The sequence below is a fragment of the Arvicanthis niloticus genome, chromosome 7 (genome assembly GCF_011762505.2).
Source record: "Arvicanthis niloticus isolate mArvNil1 chromosome 7, mArvNil1.pat.X, whole genome shotgun sequence".
Classification (NCBI taxonomy): Eukaryota; Metazoa; Chordata; class Mammalia; order Rodentia; family Muridae; genus Arvicanthis; species Arvicanthis niloticus.
Window position 1 is genome coordinate 42923473 of NC_047664.1, and position 27379 is coordinate 42950851.

A 27379-nucleotide genomic window follows, 5' to 3' on the forward strand; every position below is an offset into this window, starting at 1 on the left:
TCTTGTGTAGTGGCACCGGTCTTAGCTATCGTCGAGGTTCTCACTCAGGTCCCCACACAGGCACTCACAAGGGACAAACGGAGAGACCCCCAAAGATGCCTATCCCCTGCTTTTTACCCTGAGGCAGACATTCACAGGTTGAGGGCACAGAGACAAAAAGCACTCAGTAGAAAACCTCAGGGACTAGGACACACAGATGGGAAGGACCCATACACGCTCGGCCCCTGCTGGCCCACCCGAAAGTCTAGGGGTCGGGGACACAACCCTGGCGCGACCACGCCCTCAGCAACCCTCTGATCTGGCTCCCACATCTTCTTGTGTCCCCTGGTATCCCACCCCTCCCCGCCAGCCTCGGAGCCGACGGGCGGCACCTGTTGCAGTCCCGCGTTTCCGGGGAGCCGGGGTGGGGTAGGCGGGCTGGGAGCGGGGGTGGGGTGCGGGTGGCACAGGCAAGGCAGAGGTGCAGCAGGGCTCCAGGCGAAGTGGCAGGGGCAACGGGCTGCAGGGACCTGAGACGGCATCAGGAGCTCCGGGAGGGAGGCCAGCGACTGGGACCTGACTGAGGGCCTGGAGTACTGGAGGAGAGCAGGATCTGAGGGCATAGGCGAGCCAGGCTGGTGCCCAGAGGGCGTGGGGAAAGGACTGGAGGCAGGAGCAAAGTGCGGGGCGGGAGCAGCCGCCTGGGGACCAGACTGGAAGATGCCTGGGGGCCCGGGCGCGTCCTCTTCTCCCTCAGCATCCTCAGGCTCGGCGCGTGCCGCGCCTTCGGGGATCGCGGAATGCCCTCCGCCCCCGCCTTCCCTAGCCCGGGGGTCTCCACAAGCTTCCGGTCCCCGGCGCGGCGCCAGCGTCCCCCAGAAGCTGGCGGAGATTCTGAGCAGCCAGTATGGACTGAACGTGTTCGTGGCGGGGCTGCTGTTCCTGCTGGCCTGGGCGGTGCACGCGACGGGTGTGGGCAAGAGCGACCTGCTGTGCGTACTAACCGCGCTCATGCTGCTGCAGCTGCTCTGGATGCTGTGGTACGTGGGTCGCAGCTACATGCAGCGCCGCCTCATCCGCCCCAAGGACACGCACGCGGGTGCGCGCTGGCTCCGCGGTGAGTGCAGCCCGGCCGCCCTCCACGCCTCTCCTTGAGAGCTCTATGCCGCATCTCTTTTCCCGCCCTCCTCTCGAGTTTCCCTTTTCTGCCTTAGTCTTCTGCTAGAAGGTCTCCCTGCTTAAAGTTTTGTTATACTGTTTCAGGCTTGGGCTTGCAGGCCACTCTCTCCCTCTTGGCGCTCCAGACTTCTATGATCTTCCCTCAGATAAACTCTTTCCTTTTGAGCCCTCTTCCTGAGCTGTAGGCTGTCAAAGACTTCCAGTTCCAGTCAGTATTGAAAGCCCCAAGGTCTTTGCATATTCTGTTCCTCCTCTTGGAATGCTGTTCCACCCTTCCCTATGTTCTGCTTTCCATGCCTGAGCTAAGGCCTCCCTGAGTCTGACGAGTATGCCACTGCTCCATTCTGTGTTTCTGCCCACACCCTCACTCTTGCTGTGACCTGGACTCCAGGCAGCTGTCTCTTCACCCCGTTGTGGGGGAGCCTGTGATGCTTGGTCCTAGAGCCACACAGGCTTGGCTTGGAGGAGGTGCTGAGAGGATGAGGGGAGTCCTGAGGGCATGGTCTTGAGGGTTGTCCTCACTGCATGCTAGAGGGGCTGCCCATATTGAAAACAGACCCAAATGGGTCAAAGGGGGCCAGAGACACGAGGGCAAAGGGAGAGGGCTGAGATCCAGGGCAAAGGGAGCAGACAGGATCCAGGGCAAAGGTGCCTCCTCCCACTTTCTCATCTTAGACTGTAATTTCCTTCAGAGGCTGCTTCCCAGTTTATGCACACTTGACCTCAGGCATGTTCTTTGGTTCTCTACGACCCCAGCTCCAGTCTGAGCCTCAGCAGAGGGAGATCTCAGGCCGGATTGGACCAGAGGGAGTCATGAGACAAGGATTCAAAGGCGTGACCCCAGTGCCCTTGCATCAGAAGTGCCCTTGCCATAAGAATCACCCTCTTGCCTTGAATAGAAACATTCAGGGATCAGTTTATTTTTCCTCCAAGAAAACTATACGTGACCACAAACTGACTAAATTTCTGAAAATGGAGGTTTGAAGGAACTTTTGGGTTTGTGGATTCTGAATGGCGGCTGGGGGGTCAATGTCACATAGACAGGACTGGTACTGTTAGCCCAGGATGTTGACATTTTAACCCTTTCCCAAGAATAAGCATCCTTTCTCCCTCACTCTCCTCCTCTCTTCTCCATCACTTTTCCCTTCAGCTCTCAGCCTTCCCCTCCCTCCTGACTTCTGCTTCTTCTCTTCCCTCATTTCCTGTTTCTCTTCCTCACCATCCTTTTCGTCCTTTCCTGCTTCCTCCCTGTAGCTCTCTTTTCTCTTTCCCCCTCCCTCTTCCTTCACTTCCTTTATCCCTCCCTCCCTCCATTCTTCACTCGTCTTTTCTCTGACTGGCCCTGTTATTTCCCAAGGTAGGAAGCCAGAGGGAGAAGCAGGGCAAGAGCACAGACTAAGGCTTCCTGTGGACGCACTCCATGTCTTTCAGACGGCCTGTAAAGATGAAGTAGACTAGGCAGATGGAGACCAGCACAGAGTAAAGTGCAAACCCTCAAGAAATGGTACCCAGGAGGAGGATGAGCAGGAGGGCTTATGATGTCCAGATGCTCAGAGAGTCCAGGGGAGGCCAGAACCTCAGAGAATGTTGAGTAGCTACTCCAGGAACCTGTAAAGGCCAGGGTGGGGCCCTGGGGGATGTGGCACCACAGAGGATGGGGAATTGGCATGGGTTCTCTGGGATCCCAGGCGACACCTGGGGGAACAGCACTCAGTAGGATGTCTGGCCCCTTTGTAAGTTGCCCCATAGTGATGTCCCCATTCCAGTGGTGCACATGTGCTGGGCAAAGCATTGACCTGGAAGACATGGCTTGTACTCACCACTTCCATCTCCTTCAGCTTTCTGAGCTCCGGTTCTCGAAGGAGTTAGATAAGAATCACAGCTACCTCATGGGGAGGAGCAGGAAGATGACCATGAGCTGGCCCTTCCTGCAGAAAGTTTGGGAGAAAAAGTTGGTTACCATGACCAGGGTGCCAAGAGGAAGTGCCTTGGCCCCAGCAGGGACTGAGGTTTCCTTTGGACTCTTAGCTGGATAGACTGGTTTGTGGCAGAGTCTCAGTCCTGTCTGTATGGGGGGTGGGTAGGGCAGTGTCCTGAGGATCATGCTTTGGCATCGATGAAGACCCTCCCCGCTGAAACTCCAGGCACTGAAGTTTTTTATGGGAAGTTGTAGGGCCTGGTTTGATCTGCAAGGTACCTCTTTGAGCATGAAATATTCCATTCTACTTCCTGTGAGGGATGGATTATTTTCTTTGCAATAAAAAAAAAACACTGATCCACTTAAATAGTTGGTAGCAATGTTGCACTATGGGTCTAACTCCATCTTTGCTGATCCAGGGAGGAGTTCCTCTAGAAGGGATGACCATAGACTTGGGAGGAGTGAGTTCCTCTGGAAGGTATGACCGTAGCCTTGGAACCTGTGTCTGTCCCCTGAGCAGCCAGTGAGCAGGTTTCTTACCAGTTAATCACCACTTCCTGATTTTCTTCATTGCTAGCCTGCTCAGAATGGGATGAAGCCGGGAGGGTTTTTTGTTTTGTTTTTGTAGTCCCCCCCCCCTTGTTTTTTGTCTGTCTTAAGATCAGAAGTCCTTTGAACACAAATTCTGGAAACACTGGTGGTTACAAGCATACTTATTGAGTGTGTCTGGGGTGCCAGACTCATCACAGCCCCATCAGGGAGTGTTTCGTGTATGCGGGGGCGATCACCCCTGAATTTATTCTACAATTCAGATTTTCAGTTTTTGTTTTTAAATAAGGCATATATAAACTTGAATTTTTTGAGAGCTCTGTCCAGTGTGCTCCCACAAGCCAGCCATGGAAATGGGCTACAAGGAGACTGAGATTAGCAGTGTTCCTAATGGAAGAAAGCAGACAGATGTGAGCCGCCTTATGCAAGGCGGGTCTAGGGGTGGTCACAGCACAAGCACAAAGATGAGGGCAGGAAACACCAAGATCCCTGCTTGGAAGGAAGCTATCCACGATGACACACTGAAGGTCTCTCTCTCTCTCTCTCTCTCTCTCTCTCTCTCTCTCTCTCTGTGTGTGTGTGTGTGTGTGTGTGTGTGTGTTGGTGTCATCAGGCACATTTGCCATGAACAGAGGAAGAGGGGAAGCAGAAGAGAATGGGGTAGAGGGGAAGAACCAAGGGAGGGAGAGAGGGAGCTGTTAGGTTGGAGGACAGGTTGTCCCTGCTGTCTGTCCTGGCTGTCATCTGCTGACTCCAGGGCAGGCACAGCAATGGTGAGGCTTCACCTGGAGCTCCACTTTGCATCTCAGGATGGAGGTTCATCTTAACCCATAGCTTTGCTTTCCTGCAGGCAGAGCTTCTCCAGATGCTTTTTGTTTGCTTGGGCTTCTGTCCCTATCACTGGCATAGCGAGCCGGTACCACTGCCTGAGATAGTTTCTCAGCTCTCAACTGAAGCAAAGAAAACCAGTGCTGCCACTGCTGCTCCTGGTGTCGATGATGATGATGTTGATGTTGATGATGATGATGATGAAGGCGGTTTCTTCTACGTTTTAAGTTTATAATGTAATCATTCCATGTCCTCCTTCCCTCTCCTCTCTCCAAGCCCTCTCATAGCTTTCTCCCTCCTTGCTTTCTTTCAAATTCACGGCCAGCCTCCTTTTCATTGTTGACTTTCAGAGTGCATGCTGCCAGCTCCACAGCTGAGGAGAACCCTTAGTGCTTTGTCTAAGCCGTTGTGATAACATACCCCAACAGAGCAACTTAAGGAGGAAACGGTTTATTTAGCTCAGAATCTCACAGACTGAGATTACAGTGTTCCTTGGCCGGGAAGTCACACTTTCATGAACTTCAGAGAACTAGTTGGTCACATCCACGTTCAAGAGCAGACAGCAACGGATTAAATCAGGCTATCACTCTCTCCATCTCTCTGTCTCTGTCTCTCTTCATTCAGTCCAGAGTCCAGCATGCAGGTTGGTGCTGCTCACATTTAGGCTGAGTCTTTCAAACTCAATGAACGCAGTTCCCTCTCAGGCATGTTCACAGACAATCTGGACAATTCTGCATCAAGACTCCCTTCCCCGTTCATTCTAGAGTGTGTCAAGTGGACTGCCGTCTCTTCACAGAGAGATTCCATGTATCAGTTCCCATTTTCTCTCAGCCTCTGTAAGTGTGGCTGTTCCAGAGACTTCCTAGAGATGTATGAGTGCTCCTGTGCTGGCCTGCGATCCCCAAGGGCAGAGTTTCTCATGTCTGGAGGTTCTTGAGATTGTGGTGTCACTGTCTGGTGACACTGACAGTGCTCCAGGAAGAGGCTAGCTTTGTGTCCCTGGAAATAACCCCATGGTGTGGGTGATGTGGCAACATGACAGTACAGGTGACAGACAGGTGATATCCTGGCTCCCTCTTCCCTCTGTCTCCTGAGCAGGAGGATCTTGGACATCTGCCCTGGACAGGACAGTGGTGAAGGAAGCCTTGCTATGCTTGGATGTTTGCTGGGGCAACGTCAAACTGACTTTTACTCAGGCTGAGAGGCCTCCCTGACTGCCTTGCACTGCTGGTCTCTCAATGTAAAGCTGCACCGCCTGGCATGGCCTCGTACAGAGTGGTCAAAGGTGGGCAAGAAGCAGAAAGACAATGAAGGTGGCTGACAGTGGTGGATGGAAGCACGGCTTCCATAGAAACTTTCACAGGGCTTCACTTTCCTGCCTCAGTTTTCTCACCTGTGTAAATGGGGATTATGTTTTTGTCTATTATATCAAGTTATTGTGCGAAACACGGACTCTATGTATGTAAGCTGCTTAGAAGAGCTTCTAAGTGGGAGAGGTAAGTACATTATTACTGTGAAACAAACGAGTCAGGAGTATAATGCACCAGGTGGGGCAAATGAGGACTCTGGGAAGGACGGGGTGCTTAGAGATTGGTCCCCAGAGACAAGTTTGTGGAGCGCAACAAGGCAGATACCAGACCTTAGCTTTGTCCCATCATTCATGGGGGACCTATCACAGGTTATTAAGAAAGAGGACAATTGAGATAGGTGCACCCAGCTAAGGCTGGGAGACGGGCACACACGGAAAGCAGTACCAATCCTGAGACTTTTCCAGAAGCATGGTTAAGTCTTGCTAGGTCTATCTACCTTTCCTCCTCTCCTCTCCCCTCCCCTGCTCTCACTTCATCTTCCTTCCTCCACTCACCCCTGCCTTCTCCTCCCCTATCTTTCTTTTTTTTTCTCTTCTACTTTCCTCTTTTTGCTTTTCTTTTGAAAAGACAGGCCCAGGCTGGCCTCAACTTTCCTATGTGCTAAGGATGACTTTGAACTCCTGATGCCCCACCTCCACTTTCTACATGATTACAGGCATGTACTCCTACCCCTGGCTTGATCAGTGTTAGGGATTAACGGCAGCATGCCCCTGCCTCCACCTTCCACATGATTACAGGCATGTACTCCCACACCTGGCTTAAGCAGTGTTAGGGATTAACGGCGGCAGCATGCTTCCATTTTCTTACAGCCATACCCTAGATGCAGGTTTAGCGTTCTTTGGACAGGAAGTAGGACTGTAGGGGTCTTGTAGGCATTTGTGGGACAGTGGCCCCAGGGACAGGAAAGGATGTCGAGTCTAGAAGACAGAAGGATATGGCAGTCCCATGGTAGGAAGTGCTATAGTCCTTCATCTGTCAGCTTCCGAGGAGCTCTGGGCTTTTAACAAGCAAATCTCATCTGGAAAGCCTTTCCTGCCACCTTCAGGCTACTGCAGCTCAGAGAACAGTGTTGCTGTTCTCATGACACCTGCTCACCATCTGTCCAGCACCAATCCTGCAGGAGATTGTGTTATTCAGTTACTGGTTGTCAGGCTGAACAGACTGTGAGTTCCCTGAAGGTGCAGGCACTTCCTGAGTATTCGCTCCATGGTGTCCTGAGATCCAACATCAGGCTTAATGTGTAGTGAGGGCCAGATGGCATCTGTAGGATAATTGAATCAGTGGAGGCTATGGGTGATGGGTGGTTAATGGGTGGGTGGATGCATATGTATTTAGTGTGTATAGGTGAGTGGATGGATGGGCTGATGAATGGGGCAATGTATGAGGAGAGAATAGACTGGTGGATGTATATGTAAGTGAATGAGTAGATGGTTGGGTGTGTGTGTGTAAGGGCTGACGTATGAAATGTATGAGCGGATGAATGGGTGAGCGTCTTAGTCACTGCTCTATTGCTGTGAGGAGACACCTTGACTACAGCAACTTTTACAAAGGAAAGCATTTAATTGGCTTATATTTCAGAGGTTTAGCCCATTATCATGGTGGGAAACATGGCAGCACACAGGCAGACATGGTGCTGGAGAGGTAGCTGAGAGTTCTACATCTGGATCTGCAGGCAGCAGGAAGAGAGAGTGACCCTGAGCCTGGCTTAAGCATTTGAAACCCCAAAGTTCACCTCTAGTGACACACTTCTTCCAACAAGGTCACTTCTACTTCAACAAGGTCACAAAAGTGCCTCTGTCTGGTGACCAAGCATTCAAATATATGAGCCTATGGGGGCCATTCCTATTCAAACCACCACAGTGAGTGAGAGATGGATGGGTGGATCATGCCAGAAGCTCCAGGGAAGAGGATGAAGGGCTCTGGGAGGCATTCTGCACTTGAATATAAGGACACATGTTCAAACCTAAGCATTAGCCACTGCAAGAGATGACAGATACACTGTGAGGAATTAGCTTCCCAGCATGCATGCCCAGGTGGAGGCCAGGTGATGACTGATCATGATACACTGGGAACATCCTACCAGGGAATAGACAGGTAGACTAACCCTGGGACTGTCCACATGCTCAATATTTTAGACGCCTAGAGGGGTCTTTGGTGCCAGCAGCAGAAAGATGGCAGGGTATCTTGGATCATTGTCAAGTAATATCACTAGTTGATTGTCTGTTTTTATTTTTTTACAGTGTGTGTGTGTGTGTGTGTGTGTGTGTGTGTGTGCCATAGCATGCATGTGGCAATCAGAGGACAACTTGCAGAAGTTGGCTTTTTCCTTCTGTTTATGGGTTCTGGGGATTTCCTTCTATTATATGGGGGTTTCAGGCTTCATGGCAGGTGCTTTTACCTGCCATCCAGTCCACCCTAGGGACATTCAACTTAATTCCAACTCATTAAGTTTTCTTCTTCAGTGGAATAAAGAGAAGGTGATGATGGATAGTCCAGGGGAATTCTATGGAATGACTCACTGAGTTGTCTCAGTACCCCCGAGGCATTGTGGGAAACATTATAATCATTATCCCCATATTACAGATTGGAAAACTGAGGCACAGAGGTTACATAAATGCCCAAGGTTTCAATCAATAAAGGGCAGAAAATAAGACTTAAAGGTAGGCAGCCTCTCTGTCATGTTCCATTTTACTGCCTCTTAGGGCATGATTGAAACTGTTCAATGTTCAATAGACAGGAAAATTATATGCTCTGTTTTTATGTGAGGCAAAGTTTTACATAGAGAGAAAATTGTGTGATTTGATTCTTCTGTGACCTCACATTTTTTGCCTATATGTTGCAACACACACACACACACACACACACACACATCACACACCACACACCACACACATTGTCTATGGTTCTGAAATTTTCTGCTCTATTTTTAACTAGTAGTAGTTACACATAAAAGCAAGTTGTTATTGTAATCATTTGAGATGGAGTCTTACTATACAGTCTTAGGTGGCCTGAAACACAATATGTGGACCAGGCTCATGGAGATCCACTTGCCTCTGCCTTCCAAGTGCTAGGATTAAAGGTGTGTCCCACCACCACCTGGCCAAACATTCTATTACTGAGCTGCATACACGGTTAGATTTTTCTTCTTCATTATGTCTTCCCATTTGTAATATGAAGGATTCTTTATTCTAAATTCTGTGTGTTCTGATAGTGACATTCCCTTCCCACTTTGTGTCGCCTGCTTCCCCTCGCCCACCCCTAACCTCTCACTAACCACTTAGTCATATAGAGAGCATATCCCCCCATTTCATTTTTAATTCCATCTTTCTGACCTTGCTTCCTAGTAAATGAGACAGTCTGGATCATTCTCAGCTGCTTTATGGTTTTCATATCTAACTATTGTTTCTCCACTTAATTATGATTATAATTATATATTTTACAGTATACCCTCATGCTTGCCTTTAAATTATGCTATTTTTAAAGTTTATTCCTTGATAATTTCACACGTGTATACAATGTATTTCAGATTAGATCCCCATTCAATCCCCACATCAGCTCATCTCTGATCTCTCCAAGTTTCCCTCTTCTTTTGAGCATTTGGGATTTTCTTGTTTTTCAGTTCCACAAATGCCTGTATCATTTTCTCTTGTCTTATAACTCAGGGCATGCAACTCTCTTTCTATTTGGAGGAAAGTAGTAAATGCCTGCTTCAGCAAGCCAGCCTGCTTCCTGCTTTACCGTGCTCTGTGCCTTCTGCCTCTCTGTACTGTCCAGATTCAAATGCTTCTCCTCTTTCCTCTCCTGGCTGCCTCTACTTTCCTTTTCCTTACTTTGTAAATCACCAGACTTTCAAAACCTTCCTCCTCCTCCTCCTCCTCCTCCTCCCTTTTCTCCTCCTCTTCTTTCTTTTCCTCCTCTTCCTCCTCCTCCTCCTCCTCCTCCTCCTCCTCCTCCTCCTCCTCCTCCTCCTCCTCCTCCTCCTCCTCCTCATTTGGCTCTTCTCCAAGCTTCAGGTTTTGTGGAGACAGCTCCTGCTGTCCAGACACTTACTCCATAAGTTGCCGTTACAGAGCAAACCACCCATACCCCAGGCAGCTTCTCTCCAGGCATCCGATCTCAGCTTCTCAGCTAGTAAACTATCTCTCTCCTTAACTGCTCTCCCATCTATCAACCCATCCATCCATCTGTCTATCAGTCCATCTGTCAATCTGCCCATCTCTCCTTCTCACCCTGTGCACCTTCCAAGCTTTTCCACAACGTCACCGTCATTTTCCCTTCCCTTTCTCACACCCTAAAGACTCTCTCTTCCAAGTGCTGTGGTTAAAGACATGCACTGCCACTGCCTGGCTTTCTTGTGTATCTTTGTTTCTTCATCAACCTCTTTGTTTATCCTTGAACAGGTGCGTTAGTGTATTTTGTGTTGCTGTAATAAAATACTCAAGGCTGGTTACTTACTAACGTAAACAGATTTATTAGGTTCATGATTTTGATGTTTGGTGCATTTAAACAGCTGGGGCTAGGTTCCTATCCAAGGTCCCCTTACTGTGTCACAGCAATGTAGAAAGTGGACCAGAAAGAGCAGAAAGTGGACCAGTGGCAAGCGGAAAAGGCTAAGCACGTGGGTCGCCTCCATGTAACAACCTGTTCTCATGAGAACAAACGGGCTCTGAGAGAACTATATTAATCTTTCCTAAAGACCACCTCCAATGATCTAAATGCCTTCCATTAAGCCATATCTCTTTAAAAATTTGTTAGTTCTTTGAGAGTTTCACACAGTGTGTTTTCTTTGTATTCACATATCAAAACCCATCCTTTTCCACCCAACTTTGCATTCCCCCATCAAGGCCAATTTATGCTACCCAAGTATTCTTGGATATGTGACCCCATTCGAGGATGAGCACCTGAGGCTATGCTTTTAAAGAAAACTGAGCCTTCGTCTCTCAAGATTGTCTTTTTGTTTTTAGCTAGCTAGGAATGGAACCTCATGCTAAGTCCACTTTTTAAAAAAAATTATTTGTTTTATATTTGAGAAAGGATCTGTTGTGTCCCAGGCTGGTCTTGAACTTGGTGTGTAGTCAGGGATGACCTGGAATTTCTGATCCTCCCATTTTTATCTTTAGGGTGCTAAATTACTGACATACACATCACACCCAGTTTATGTGATATGGGGATTGAACCCAAGGCTTTCTGCACACTAGGCAGGGACTCTATCACCTGAGCCACATCCCTGGCCCTATGGAGTCATATCCCCTCCCCTGGCCTTTTAAAGATTCTTAGCCATCCCCCGTCTCATCATCACAATGAGGAATGAGCTATCAGCACATGTACTTTGGGACACACATAGACTACAGGGAAACCCAGTCAGGAAGAGTCCTCAGACTGTATCAGAAGAAGAGTGAATGGATGCATGGAAGGAAGGGAGGACTTCAAATAAGAGGGCCAGGAAGGGTTTCATGGCAGAACCAATGTCCTATCAATCACAGAAACATTACATCACTCTGGGGCCCCAGAACAACCTCATCTACCCAACTAGGGTGCCTGTTGGAGGTACCGAGGCCCCACCTCAGACCTATCAAGTCAGAAACTGGTGTGGTGTTCAGCAATGTGAACTTCATCAGTTCTCTCTCCAGGGTGCTCTGATGTATGCTCAGGTTTATAAGCCACTACTCTAGACTATCTTCATTCACTAGGTAGGGAAACTGAGGCTAGGGCTGGGGAGGTGACACGAGGAACACACACACCTGCCTGGTGCCCAGGGTCCCATAGCTCAGGGTTTGCCTCTTGCCACCCAACCAGCCTGCCTTACTTTGTCTTGCTATTATTTTTTCCCCTAAATCAGAAAGAACCTTTTCGTCAACCAGTCTGAAAGCACTGGGATTGAATCTCCATCCTTAACGAGGCTCTGATTTCCCTGGGGGATCGCCAGGATTAACAAAAGGCAACCTCTTGACCTCTCATCATTTCTGTAGGGCTCTGGGCTGCAGGAGTGAGCAGGCCTGTTGCATTGCATTTCACCAGAGGCTGCTCTGACAGTCTTGTAATTTGATCGATCCTGCCTGGCTACCACCTTCGTGCCTCAGTGCCCAGCACATGTGATCCAGTTTCCTCTGTGCGTGAGAGAGGATGTGTGAGTCATGCCACCAATGCCAACAGGGTCCAGAAGCTCAGACACTGCCCACAAGTCCAACGTGGATGCTTTTCTTGCTCAGATTTGCATTTGCCCAGCACCTTCCAAACATGTTTTGTAATTTCTGGACAGACTCCTCTATATGCGTGTTTTTGTTTGTTTCTCTTTTTTAATCAAAATCATCAGTATAAAAGAAACAACTGCTTAACCCTTTACCTTACCTGGCAAGGCCTTTTCTGATTGCTAGTAGAGACACTCTTCTTACTGAGTTTTAGGAAACCAACTTTCTACTTTATTTTTATTTATTTGTGTGTGTGTGTGAGTGTGTGTGTCTATACCTGTGAGTATGAATTTGTGCATATGTGGATGCATGTATGTGGTCAGCAGATGGCAGGTGCTTTCAGTGTCACTTCTCAGGTACCACTCTCTTTTGTTTGAGATATGTCTCTCACTAGCCTATTATATCACCAAGTAGGCAAGGCTATCTGGCCAGCAAGCTCCAGGGATCTGGCTATCTAAATCTCCCATCTCTCCATCTGTGGGATGCAGCCATGCTCAGTTTTTATGTGAGTACTGGGGACCTGAAGTCAAGTCCTCATGCATTCCAGGAAAATGTTTCAAAACTGGGCCAACTACCCAGCCCTTGTTGTTTGTTGATAGCATCTATCTTAGGGGCTGGAGAGATGGTTCAGGGATTAGGAGGACTTGCTATTTTTGCAGAGGATCAGGATTAGTTCCCAGGATACCACAACTATCTGTATCTCTAGTTCCAGGGGATATGGTGGTCTCTTCTGGTCTGAAGGCACTGCAAACATATGATGCACATTCACACCCAGAAACACACACACACACACACACACACACACACACACACACACACACGATTAAATAAATCTTTAACAAAAAATAGCACCAACCTTAGCAGAGATGACTTGGTGTCTCTTGGTCTTGGTTTGCTTCTCCTTAATTTTTTAGTGGTTTGGGGCATCTTTTCTTGTAGTTAGTGGCTGTTTTTAATATTATCTTTGGAGAAATGTCTGTCCAAGTTTGTTCAGATAATTTAATGCTGCAGATGTCTTTGTATGCTCTAGATATTAATGACTCTGTAGAAAGTGTCTTAGGGTTTTATTGCTGTGAAGAACACCATGACCATGGCAACTTTTACAAAGGAAAACATTTAATTGGTTGGCTTACAACTCAAAGGGTTAGTTTATTATCATCATGGCAGAAAGCATGGTGGCATGCAGGTAGCCATGGTTCTAGAGACATAGCTGAGAGGCCTATACCTGGATTGGCAGGCAGCAGGAAGAGAGAGTGACACTGGGCCAGGTTTGGGCTTCTGAAACCACAATGCCCACCTCCAGTGACATACTTCCTTCAACAAAGCCACACCCACTCCAGCAAGGCCACACCCACTTCAACAAGGCCACACCTTCCAATAGTGCCATTCTTTATGAGCCTATGGGGGTCATGTTCATAACCACCACAAAAGGTACTTTTAAAATATTCTTTCCGAGTTTTGGTGCCCTCTTTCTTGGCTGAGAGTGTTCTGTGATTCACACACTTTTTCATTTTGATGTAACTCATCACCTGATTCAATCTCATGAAGCACTCTCTTATTTTTTTCTGATAGTGTTGCCTTTGTTCACATTGATATTTGATGTTTGACTAGTTTTGAGTTAATGTTTGCATACAGTATAAAGGAAGTCCCAGTTTCATTCTTTCTCCTGTGGATGTTGAGTTTCTCACTGTATGATCTTGGTACCTACCTCTCACCCACATGCTCTAGAGGTGACATAATTTGTTTGGGATGGCTCTCTGCATGCTAACACATATGTGTCTCTCCTGTCTAGGAAGTATCACGTTGTTTGCATTCATCACCATCGTCCTGGGATGCTTGAAAGTCGCATACTTCATTGGATTCTCAGAGTGCTTGTCAGCCACGGAGGGAGTTTTCCCAGTCACCCATGCAGTACATACACTGTTGCAGGTAAACCATTGGTGCTTAATCATGTTGACCCTGCTGCTGGGCATGTGTAAAAGTCCACATCAACACATCTAGCTGGCAGGAGTCAAAGTTAGTATGTGGCTCCCATCAGGAATAATGAGCTGGTCCTGCTGCTTCTCTAGAACACTGAGATTCTTTTGTTTCACCTCTTGTGGGTTGGAACCTTTGAGGATAGCATGAGTTTCTTGTTCTTAGGATGGACAACAAACTCCGTTACTCTAAGATGTAAGGATTTGATAGGTGACCTTTAAATATGTAGTTCATAGGCAGAAAACATATCTCCTGACTGCAGAGACTCTTAGGCCCCAGTGCAGCATCTGATCTTAGTGGGGGCTCTCTGGTGGCTGTGAGTTACCCGACAAGGAAAGGCATGGTCAGAGTCTGTATAGCACTTAGGATACACAAAGTGTTTTCATGTATTGAGTTTATGTCCCCCAGCTGGTGGCACTAGTTTTGGAGTCCATAGAATTCATTAGAAGGTAGTCCATTAGAAGGTAGGACTTGGCAGGTAGAAGTAGGTCACTGGGCTGGAGTTTCGATGGCTACAAGCACAGCCACTGGGTCTGGCCTGGTTCTAGTCTCTTTTTCTGCTTCCTTGCCTGATACGATGCAACACATTTCTGTCACACACTCCCGCCACCATGAAATCTGCCATGCAGGATGAAGACCTTATGAAACTGAGCCAGCACAAGCCCTCCTCCTTTAAGCTGTTTTTTTTGGTCAGGAATTGTGGTCCAGTTGATGCTAAGTAAGAAATACAGTGTCCATTGATAGATGAACGGATGAAGAAAGATGCTCTGTACCCACAATGCAATCGTAGTCAACCACAGCATTAGTGAAACTCTACCACAGGCAGCGACACAGTGGAATGGAAGGACAGTTACATTGAATGCAATCAGTTCACTATGAAGACATGTAACGACCGAGCTGCCCCACATTGGGCGGCCAAACTGTAATGGCCGAGCTGCCTCACGTTGGTGCTCTGTTCCGCAGGTCCGAGTCTAGCGAGAGAGAGTGTGGGGCAAGCAACACGAAGAATGGAGACAAGACAGAGGGTCTGATCAAGTCTCAAGTCTTGTTTGTTGTGTCTCTCTCTGTCTCCCGTATTCTCTTGTCTCCTCTTGTCTCCTGTATTCTCTCGATTGAAGGGAAATCTGGGGTATTCATATGCTTTTGTCACGTGCCTTGTAGGCGCGTGGATATCACGTGCCTTGCAGGTGTGGGTATGACGTAAGCCTTACAGGCTTGGATACCACATGCGCCTTACAGGCATGTATGGCATGGATAGCACGTGGACAGCACGTGAACTGCATGCCTTGCAGGCGTGGCTACCACGTGTGCCTTGCAGTTGGGGGCACTAAACAGCAAAACAAAGTATGTGGGATATCAGAGTGTGCTTCAGCTGTTGTAGGCTGTTGAAAAACAAGTCTCATGTCAGGGTATATGGCTTGAGATGGCTGTAAAGTTGATCTAGCCGCTTTCTGCTAAAGTCGGCTCCCAACAAAGACAGACCTCATGTAGCTCAGACTGGCCAAGAAGCCTGTGAGCTTCTGATTCTTCTGCTTCCACCTCAGAAGTTCTGGGACTTGAGGCCTGTGGGTCAGTACTTTGTTTTATGTAGTGCTGGAGATTGGACACAAAGCCTCTTGCGTGTTAGGTTGGGACTCTACTAACTGTGCTACATCCCACAGTCAGGCATAGAAAGACAAACACTATGTTCTCACTTACATATGGATAGGAAGAGGCTGATCACGTGGAAGTGCAGAGAACACAAGTGACTACAGAGCCTGGGAAGGCTGTAGGTGTGGGAGGGCCTGTGAGAGGAGAGCTGCTACGTACGGAGGGTAGCTGTGCAGAAGCAATAACTTCTAATATTCCACAGCCCTGGAGAGGGGGCAACTATGGATGGCAGAAACTGAGTATTTCCACATAACTATAGAATTGGAATGTTCTTGACATAGAGAAATGGGCCAGCGAAGTGGCTTAGCCGTTAAAGGTACTTATGTGCATGCCTGGGGACCTGAGTCATAGCCCTGGAACCCACGAAATGGTAGAGGGAGGGAATCATTTTCACAAAGTTTTCCCTTGACCTACACACACACACACGTACACACACACACACACACACATATATATACATATATATTTATATATATATATATATATATATATATATATAGAGAGAGAGAGAGAGAGAGAGAGAGAGACAGAGACAGAGACACACAGACAGAGACAGAGACAGACAGAGGGAAACAGAGGGAGACAGAGATAGAGAAAGAGACACACAGAGAGACAGAGAGAGGGAGACAGAGAGAGAGATAGACAGACAGACACACATACAGATCGAGACAGAGACACAAAGACAGAGAGAGACACACAGAGACAGACATACAGAGAGACAGATACACAGAGACAGGGAGACAGAGACACAGGAAGACAAAGAGAGATAAAGAGAGAGCTAGAGAAAGAGAGAGACACACAGAAATAGAGACACAGAGACAGAGGAAGACACACAGAGACAGACAGACAGTGAGAGAGACAGAGACACAGAGAGACAGGAAGACATACACACAGAGACAGTGAGAGACAGAGAAAGGCTGAGAGAAACCTTATGTACTTACCCACCGTACAAGTGGGAAGTGTACCTACAGCATAGCTATAGACAGCTAGCGTGCTAATCGATAACAAACATTTTAACATAAAGACAGATGCTAGATCATCAATCTTTTTCTCTATTTTGCATATTCAAGTTATATAGAATGATGTTTTCACATAAGAGCACATGCTTGGTGATTGTAGTCGAGAAAATTGCTATAGCTGCGGCCACAGTTTCCCTTCTTGGTTTTATTAGTGGTGGGAACACCTATAAGCCCGTGTCAGCAAGCCTGCTGACAATACAATATCCCAGCTGTAACCCTTATCTTGGCCATCAGCTCTCTAGACAACCAGCCTCCATGCTTGCCAGTTTGGGCTCTTTGCCTTCATCGGCCCACTCCTCCCCTGAACTTAGTCTCTGTTCTACTGTGTATTCAAGTCTTCATTTTTCAGATTCCATATATGGTGGGCTTATGCACTGTCTGTCTTCCTGTTCCTGGCATATTCCACTTAGCATAATGTTCTTCAGGTTTGTCCATGTTGCCACAGATGATAACTAAGCCTTGTGGTTTTCTGAGGAAGTAACTGTTTCTCACCTGCAGCAGACATTCTCTCTACCTCAGATGTTATTGCTGGAAATTTTGGAGAACCCCATCAGGAATATGATGCATATTTCTGGCTAAATCAGGATCCCCTCTCACGGTTCTTACTCTCATTAATAAAAGAAATTAAGAAAATACTGAGAAGGAAGCTTGTAGACAATTTTATTAGAGTTTAAAAGAAAAACAACAGAGCCAGCGAGCCGTGGGTCTTGGCAGCTGCCAGGAAAAGGGAGATGGAGAGGAAGAGAGAAAACTATGAGTTTCTAACTATTTGAGTTAGAGACAAATGACAGCCAATGACAAGCAGCTGCACGAGGAAGTAGGCTTCAGAGAAAAAGTAGGGAATCCCAAGAAAGTACCCAAAGGAAGGAAAATGTGTGTGTGTGTGTCTGTGTGTGTGTGTGTGTGTGTGTGTGTGAGAGAGAGAGAGAGAGAGAGAGAGAGAGAGAGAGAGAGAGAGAGAGAGAGAGAAAGAGAAAGAGAATACTTTTCTAAGTAATTTAGAAAAATGGACAAACTTAACCTAGCCCAATGGTTGCAGTTCTAGTGACCACACAAAGGGTGGGGATTCTGGGAAGGAAAAGTACATTATCTCATTATGGGAATAATTATTCCTCCCATATATTTAGCATGGTATAAAGCAGACCCACCTTCCTGAAGGGTGGTTCGTTGGCCAGGAGATTATTGATAGACACAGCTGGGTTCATGGGTTCATGCTTAGTGATTGGAATGTTAGGTCTCTACCCAGGCTAGAGATTTTGTTCCCTTGGCTAGGAGGAAATACTTTTCCTTAAAGAGTTTCAATAAAACCCTGGCCTTTCAATGCTACTGAAATAATATCTGCAGTCATGTGTAGCCCTACAGCCACAGTGGGCATCTTCAGTCAAATGAGGGCCTCCGTCTGCTTCAGAGAGCCTCAGACATAGTTCTACCTCCACTGCGGAAACCCTGTGAGCTGATTCTGTATGGCTTTGGTGCCCTGATCTGGGTGGCAGAGCAGAGAGGAGGGTATCTGGCTAGTGTGAGGTGAGATGCTATGTCTGCAGGGCACTGTCCTAAGCTGGAGCAGTGTGGTGGGTCATAGTCACAGGAGCAGGATGTAGGGAGGCAGGGATCTTTCCACACGTGAGGTGAGAGAGGAGGTGTGGGCTGGGGAAGCTGAGGTAGGCAGTGCCATAGTCTGGAGTCATGGCTTTTGCTAAGGCTTCTAAGCTTGGCCTCTGGCCAGATTGACTGGTGCTGACTGAGGTCATTAGTATGACCTTGAGTGAGTTCCTTACTCTCCCTGGGCCTTACAGGAGTTATCTGTGAAGAGAGGACAGCCTTGGTACCTCTGCATGGCCTTGCCATGATGTTGGAAGGTGTTGAGCAGGAACTGGGCTTTGCATAGGACTAGTGTGTAGGAAGTATTGTGAAAGCTGAGAACTTCTCCTAGGAGGCTGGGTCCCATCTGCAGGGAAGTTGTGAGCCACCGAGGGCTATAGGCAGAGGAAGGGCCTAGACAGAAGTATATTTTCAAAATGTTTACATTGTTGGGTGGAGATCTCTATTTTCCAAACAAGCATTTGGTAAGTCCATCAGTTGAGGGTTCTGTGGCCATTGGACATACACTTACTGTGTGCCTTGCTTCAAGATGACTGAAGAATGAAAACCAGATATTGTTTTTTTTATAATAAAAACTACTCATATTTAAATGTGGTCAGAGCACAGAGCACAGAGCTTAGAGTCCTGCCTGGTTTGAGGGGATCGTTCTGTAGCATTGAACATGCTCACTTTACTCTATGACCATCCCTACATCCACCTCCAGAGCCTTCTCATCTTGTAATGGGAAGTTTATCCTCTTTGGACAATCTTCCACCCACCACTCCCCAAAACCACCGCTCTACTATCTCTGTGAGGCAGACGTAGCAGCAACATAGATAGATAGCTGTACAAGTGCAGCCCTACCTCACCTGATCCCTTGTGGTTGGTTTTCTTGCTTCTTGTGATGTCTTTAGGTTGTAGTGTGAAACAGAAATTTTTCTCTCTTTTGAAAGTCAAATCAAATACCACTGTGTGTGTACACCACATTTTGTCCATCTGTCCATCTGTCAGTGGTATGTGGGTGGTTCCTTTCCTTGGCTGTTGGGAACACTGCTGATATGAGTATGGACATGCCAGCGTGTGTGTGTGTGTGTGTGTGTGTGTGTGTGTGTGTGTGCATGCCCACGTGTGTGTATGCATGCATGTGTATGTGTGTGTGTATACATGGTTAGGCATGCCTTTAGAAGGCATCTGTCCTATTCCACTTCTTTGTTGATGCAAAAACATACTGACCAAAAGCAATTTGGCAGCAGGTCTTATTTGGCTTACAGGTGATAGTCCGCCATTGAAGGAGGGCAGGGCAGGAACTCAAGGAAGGACCCTGGAGGCAGGAACCATGGAGGGACACTTCTTACTAGCTTAGTCTCTCCAGCTTGCCTACTTTACAACTTATTTGATTTTATGTGTATGAGTGTTTTGTCTGCATGACTGTCTGTGCTCATGGAAGCCAGAAGAGGGTATTAGACCTCTGGAACTAGAGTTACAGGCAGTTGTGGGCTGCATTCTGGGTGTTGAGAATTAGATCTTGTTCCTGTGGAAGAGCTGCCAGTGCTCTTACCCACCCCCTTCTCCGCAGCTACCATTATTCTATGGCTCAGGCACACTTGCCTAGGGATGGCACCACCCACAGTGGGCTGGGGCCTCCTACATCAGTTAGAAAGTATGAAAATGCTTCACAAACATGACCATAGGCCAATCTGATGGAGGCGATTCCACAATGCAGGTTCCACTTCCCAAGGGACCCTGAGTTGTGTCAAGTTGACAGCTGATGCTAACTACAACACTATGTATCTTGTCTTTTGAAGTAGATTTCTTGTTGGCCTAGGGCTTGGTAGTTCAGCTAGGTTATCTGCTCAGTGGGCCATGGGGAGTCAGCTCTTATGTGGGTCCTGGGGGTTGAGCTCAGGGCCTCATGCTTGGGCAGTAAGTACTTTACTAATTGAGCCGTCTGCTGTATGATATCTTCCTCTTCTATTTTTAACCGTCCTTGACCCAGATTTTCTGTTATTAAAAGATCATATTTATACTCTGACAATTTTATGCACATGTATAACACACTCTGGTCACACTCATTTCCACCTTGCCTGACCCTCTCTCACACTCATACTAATACTCCCCTCCTCCACCAAGTCCTCTCCCAGTCTCATGACTTTTTTTTGTTTGTTTGGTTGGTTGGTTTTTCGAGACAGGGTTTCTCTGTGTAGCCCTGGCTACACAGGCTGGCCTTGAACTCAGAAATCCGCCTGCCTCTGCCTCCCAAGTGCTGGAATTAAATGTGTGCACCACCACCGCCCGGCTTGTCTCATGACTTTTTATTTTGGTTTGGTCATTGCTTTCTTTAACCAGGACCACCCATGTGAACCCTGGGACCTGAAACACTCCTGGTCTCAGCATTCAGATCCACAGGGAAATAGTCTGTGCCCACATTTGTGCGTCTCCTGCATTGTTAGTGGTGGCATGGCCAGGGGCCAGATAGCCTACCAGAAGTCAAAAGGACCCCAATCCAAACCAACCCTGCTCTTCACTGAAAGTGCTCAGCCTTTGGTTTCTGGACAGTGGTGCAAAGTAGCTGTTCAATGGAAAATTATTGGATAAAACCTGACAAATATGACCAAAAAAAAAAGAAAAAAAAACAAGCTAGTGAGTTTCATAACAGACAGATTGATGTCCATATGCCTATCCCAGATCAGACATCCTCAATCAATTGCAGCACAGCTCCATCCACAGCAGTTATCACCAGTCATTTCTCTCTACCTTTTCAGGAGACATCCTCAATCAAATACAGATCTCCATCCACAGCAGATGTTCTTTCTTTCTTTCTTTCTTTTTTTTTTTTTTTTGGTTTTTCGAGACAGGGTTTCTCTGTGTAGCCCTGGCTGTCCTGGAACTCACTCTGTAGACCAGGCTGGCCTCAAACTCAGAAATCCTCCTGCCTCTGCCTCCCAAGTGCTGGGATTAAATGCGTGCGCCACCACTGCCCGGCTACACAGCAGATGTTCTTAATTCATTGCAGCACTCCTTCCTCCGGACTTGGGAGGCCCCACCTTGCTTCTCACTGGATCACTATTCCCACTGTAGATCAGGTCTGCTGGGACAAGGAAAGCCATTGGGTTTCCTCCAGTTTTATAACTTCTCACGTGTGCAGACAGAACAGCATTTTCCCTGCTAATGTATTTTCCTTTATTTCCATCTAGGTCTATTTTCTCTGGGGCCATGCTAAGGATATTATCATGTCTTTCAAAACACTGGAAAGGTAAAAACTGTGACCAATTGCTTTATGTGTTGGTTGGTGTTTGTTTAGGTTAGATGTTAGAACAAACCAGACTCAGGACTGGTTGTATATAGCCTGGGTTATACACCCTAAGTACAGATATCTGCTCTGTCCCCAAAGCAAAGAAAGCCCTTCTAGTACTTCAGTTCCTTCCAAGCCATCAATGTGGGTGGGAATTCTGCTGTCACCACCCACTTCCCTTTCGTGGCCCTCGGTTTACTCAGCTGTGAGCTGGGGAACAGGTAGGTGGTCCACCTCTGGGGATAACTGATACAACGTGCAGAACCTGTGTCCATCGAGCGCTGAGTCCACCACCACTTCTTCCTGGTTATTATGCGGTCAAGGAAAGAATGTCCAGAAGGAGGAGTTAACTCTCTGAGGGCAGGCTAAACATGGATGGATCAAGGAGTCAGCATTTGCTCTATGGAAAGATCCAGTATCGTGTGCCCTTTCCATGGGCGAATCAACTCCTCCCTTCCAGCATTTGAGATGACCACTGGCCTTGAGCAGATTGGTTGACATGTGACCACTGGATAGAATGGCTTCCACAGGCTGCAAGCATAGAGACTGAGTCTATTAACAAGTACATCCTTTGTTTCTTCAGTTTGCACAGGGTTAGTTGGTCTGGTGCTGTGGGGTGGGTGGCGATGATACTGAGATGTCCTTGGCTGCGTGAGAGGCACCATGGAGGTCACACAGTGGCTTTGGCAGTGATCTGTAACCTTGGTGGCAGGAAGGCCCACCACCTGGGTAAGATGGTTTGTGGGTGAAATGTGCTCACTGGTTCCCTCAAGGGCAGGGGTAGTCACTGAGACCTAGGATCTCCAGAAGTCATCACTGATAACTCTTGGGGCCAGCGAAGTTGGTGGAATGTTTTTCTAGCATTTGTGGTCCTGGCCTCAATCACTAGCACTGAATAAACTAGGCATGATGGCACTTGTCTGTAACCCCAGAGTCAGAAGTCTGAGACGGGAGAGTCAGGAGGTCAAGGGTCATTCTTAGCTACTGATATCAGGGATCAATATCAATATCAGGGATACTGATATTGAGATCAGCCTAGGCAAAGGCTTCCATGGCCATTATCATATCTGGTCTATACCCATTTCATTGTGAAGGTATGCTTTCCTGTCTGCTACTGTGTTGAGCAAGTTGGTAAACATTTTGAATTTCTACCAGCCTTAGGTTTTAGATGTCAACCTCTTTAGAAAGGGTGGCAGATGGGGTAACCTGAAGCATGTGTGCTGAATGAGTCTAGAGTTGAATCCAGGGTGCTCCTCTAGGAAGGGCTGGCTTTCCCTGCTTACAGTCTCTACAGCTCCCAGTTACTGTGCCAGCACTTCTGTCTGAGTCTGTGGGCTTCTGTTAGCCTCGTGCAGGAGCTGGGTGAATGTCTCCATCCTGTCAGCTCCTTTTTCAGAAGCTTCCAGAAGGTTTCCCTCAGGTGGGGAAATGCTCCTTTCAGTCTTCCATCCATCTTTCCCCAGACATGCAGTTGAGAGGGACCGTGGTTCTTCACACATCTTAAGAAGCACAGACAGATACCAGAAATGACTCCCGGGATGCATTCTGTCACTGTATACAGGCACAAAGCATGGGGAAGGGCTCAGGCATGGGACATGACACTTGCCCTTAGTTTGAATGACTAATTTTTTTCAAAGTGGCCTTAGAAGGCTATAGTTCTCAGGGTGGTGCATGGCCAAACAGCATGACCTTTGGTGGCCTCATACTGCTTCTGTGGCTTCAGCAGGCTCAGGATTGGGAAGTGCTGCATGGAACAGGGAGAGGGGAGGTAGAAGAGCAGCTGTGTGCACTGTAATGGAAGAAAAGCCACCTGCTAGAGGTAATGGCATTGTCTAGACTATATAGAGTAAGTGGGCTGTGAGCTGTGATAACAAGGCAGGCATTGGACCAGGCTGAAAGACAGACACCCATGTTGTCTGGTTTTTCTGCTTTTAGTTCTAGCTGTTGAGTAGATGTCAAGGGTGGCCATATTGCATAGAAAGGCACTGCCTGTTCTGGCTCTTGAGGCCTGGGTTCAGCTGGGGTGGACACTCAGGGTCTGAGAGGTAGGGAGGGCCTGGGCCATGGATACTCACTTCCCCATAAGTGAATCATGCATAAATTGGTCTCTAATCTGGATAGCCAAGCACACAGGGCTGTCCCTGAGTGGGACAGGGGGTAGCCACAGCAGTCTCAAGGCCCTCCTTCCCAGTCTACCTAGGATGCCTCCTCTAGATAGCCAGGCTGCTGTTCCTATAGACTGCCCAGAAACTACCTAGGTGGATACAAGTTTAACCTGCAGCCACAATGGGATGCAGGGGATTCACAGAGGGCAGGAATCACATGGAAAACATGTGTCCTTCCAATCTCTTCTGTCCCCTAGAGTCCAGTGTCCACCTCCCATGTGCCCTTCTCCTGATGAGGTGCTGTGGTTTAGAGGCGATGACAAGCAAGACTCTGGACTAAGATTCTTCCCATCATTCCAGTGTGGCCACTTACTCTAGGTGTGACAGTGGGGGAATTCCTGAGCCTAGCTGGAACTCCAGAAGCTCAAAGTGTCATCTGGACACTCTTCTGTGTTACACTGCCATTCTCCGTGGGTTGGAGCTTCATCCCATGCTGATTGGCTTACGACCACAAGATGATGGACACAGTCTCAGCCTTCGTGTCCTCGCTCATAACTATTAAAGGCGATAATGTTGACAGAAGCATCGGTCCATAAACAGGCTTTTACTGTCTTATACCACTGTTCTTGCATCATCAAATAAGCAAAAGCTTTTCAGTAATTGACCAGACATTATACATTATATGCCCTTAGAAAGAATGGCTAAGGCCAACTCCAAAAGAAGCCATGAGCCAGTGTGTGTGGACTGTTTTAGTGTCTTTGAGGACAGGTGGGAAAGCAGCGGGAATGGTTGGCGATGTCTGGGTTGGTCAGCCACCAGTGAGGCTGCTCCTGCTGTCCACAGTTCACCAACCCTCCAGTCTCCTTCATTGTTCTCCTGTTGTGTCCTCTTCAGAGAAAGAGGGGGCTCTGGGCATAACTGCTTGCCTTTAGTAAAATTTCCTCCCTGTATCCCTGCTCCCCAGATGTAGTGTCTTTAATGTCCCACAGATAACGAGTTGAAGACAGGTAAGTTCAAGGTGAAGGCAGAATGCCAAGGTGCTACGACTCTCAGCCACCTGGACCAATGGCTGAAGGAAGAGGATTGTGTGTTTGCACGAGTGTGCATGCACATGGGACGTCTGCATCTTACCCTTGGGCTTTGCACTTTCCCAGGGCTACTCAAGAAAACCTGTCTGGTGTTTGTGCTCTTCAGGTTCGGGGTGATCCATTCAGTGTTCACGAACCTGCTGCTGTGGGCCAACAGCGTCCTGAACGAGTCAAAGCACCAGCTGAATGAGCACAAGGAACGGCTGATCACTCTGGGCTTCGGCAACATCACCATCGGTGAGGAAGCCTTCCCCCTGCTGGCTCCAGGTCCTCTGGGAGCCACCTGAGTGGATAGTCTCTGCCGTGGACTGTTTCTCTAGCCCCACAGGCCTTCATTCTGCCTCTCCAAGGGAGTAATTATAGGCTTCACCTGGCTTGGGCATGTGGCAGCCCAGAGTTATCATTTAGGTGTCTGTCTCTCACAGCCTATTGGCTGGAGAGCTCTGTGCCTATTTTCCACTGTGGAAGATTGGTGGTTTTCTCCATTCACATTTTAATTAGGCCTCTTTCAGCAAATCTTTCTTCTGAGAGGTTGGTCTGAGAGCTCCGTTCTCACTCGGCCTCTGTGCATGTGAAAGTTTTTAGCTGAGTGCATTTGACTCATTATTTAGGCGTGTTCATTTTTATCTCCTTTTGCTCTGCTGGGAAGACAGCCTAGGGGTGGGGTTAATCCTCACATCTTCCCCTGGAGTTCTTGAGCCACATCTGCCTGAGAACACCTGGAGTAAGATGACAGAGTGGAGCGCAGTGCACTGGGAAGTGGAGGGTTTAAGTTTGTCTCTTGTTCTCGTCAGTGCTAGCTGTGTGGCCTTTGGGGGTTATTAAACTTCTCTGGGCCTGCCTTTCCTCTTTGTAAGAAGACTTAAAAACCCCATGCTTCCAAAGATTCTCTGGCGGTAGCCTTCTGTAAGTGGGGCTGGGTAGACACATGGCTGTGTCAGGCTACACGAGTGACTTCTATAGTCCTCTTGTGGGGATGGCACTCTGTCTTTGGCCTCATCAGTAACGCAGCCAGGGCAGTGACAGTTTCATAATAGAAGCAAACTTTTATTAGGCACTTCCTGGCTTTTATTAGGCACTTGTTGACTACCTGGCAGGACTCTAAGCATTTTACAAGGCTCATTATTAATTCTGCTGTGGCCTTACTCTGATGTGGGCAGTATTAACTATTAATGGGTAGAGACACCGAGCCACTGAAAAGTGATATGTCTGAGGTTGCACAGTAGGCCACCTCATGCCATGCCATGCCATGCTAGTGGCATTTTGGTAAGAGCTTTTTCCCATCAGAAGGGGTATTTCCCACAGAGCCCTGAAAACCACAATCTTCACACACACACACACACACACACACACACACACACACACACACACACACTCACACACTACATTCACAGAGAAAATTAGCACCAGAAAGTAAGATCTAGAAGAAAACTCAAACCTCTGTCTCTTTCCACCAGAAAGAACTGCTGCTACCCTTCTGGTTCTCTCTACGATAATCTTTATAAAAGTGTCATTATATGTTTACGTATGGATAGGGCGTGGCTGGTGCTATTCAGGAGTTGAGTCTTAGCTTCTTTGTCTATGAAGCCATGGCGTTAAACATGATGTTAAATATGGGTCTTGTGCGCCTTGGGGCTAGGTGAGAGGTCCAGACTGATAGGCTTGTTACTCTCCTTATTGCCTGTGCTGATGGCTGTCTTCTGTGCTCTGCCCACTGCCCTAGTTTTGGACGACCACACACCACAGTGTAACTGCACACCGCCTGCCCTCTGCTCTGCCCTTTCCCATGGGATTTACTATCTGTACCCCTTCAACATCGAGTACCAGATCCTGGCCTCTACCATGCTCTATGTGCTGTGGAAGAACATTGGGCGCAGGGTTGACAGCTCCCAGCACCAGAAGATGCAGTGCAGATTCGACGGGGTCCTGGTGGGCTCAGTGCTGGGCCTGACAGTGCTGGCTGCCACCATCGCGGTGGTTGTGGTCTACATGATCCACATTGGACGCTCCAAGTCCAAGAGCGAGTCAGCTCTCATCATGTTCTATTTATATGCTATCACAGTGCTGCTGCTTATGGGGGCTGCGGGGCTAGTCGGAAGCTGGATTTACAGAGTGGATGAGAAGTCTCTGGATGAGTCAAAGAACCCAGCCCGCAAGCTGGATGTCGACCTATTGGTGGCCACTGCCTCGGGCTCCTGGCTCCTCTCCTGGGGCTCCATTCTGGCCATCGCCTGTGCTGAGACCCGCCCACCGTACACCTGGTACAACCTGCCCTACTCTATCCTGGTGATCGTGGAGAAATATGTCCAGAACATTTTCATCATCGAGTCGGTGCACCTCGAGCAGGAGGGGGTCCCTGAGGATGTGCGCACTCTGCGTGTGGTCACCGTCTGCAGTGGCGAGGCTGCTGCACTGGCTGCATCCGCTCTTGGGAGCCAGGGGATGACTGGGGATGGGTCACCTGCTGTCAATGGGAATCTGTGTCTGCAGCAGAGGTGTGGGAAAGAGGACCAGGACACTGGCTGGGAAGGAGCTACTGGGACAACCCGATGTCTGGACTTCCTTCAGGGCGGCATGAAGAGGAAGCTGCTCAGAAACATCACGGCCTTTCTGTTCCTTTGCAATATCTCGGTAATCTTTATCATAGTGTTACTAT

General features: G+C 48.0%; 1 protein-coding gene across 1 annotated transcript in view; it reads left to right on the top strand.

The window, feature by feature from the left end:
• The first annotated feature begins 221 nt into the window (after positions 1-221).
• Positions 222-27379, top strand: part of Otop1 (otopetrin 1) — a 31018-nt gene continuing 3860 nt past the window's right edge. The window contains exons 1-5 of the mRNA XM_034509273.2: positions 222-1096; positions 13804-13940; positions 21433-21491; positions 24830-24960; positions 26447-27354. Coding sequence (XP_034365164.1) covers positions 700-1096; positions 13804-13940; positions 21433-21491; positions 24830-24960; positions 26447-27354 — 1632 coding nt within the window. The 5' untranslated portion in view covers positions 222-699. The remainder of the gene's footprint in view (positions 1097-13803; positions 13941-21432; positions 21492-24829; positions 24961-26446; positions 27355-27379) is intronic.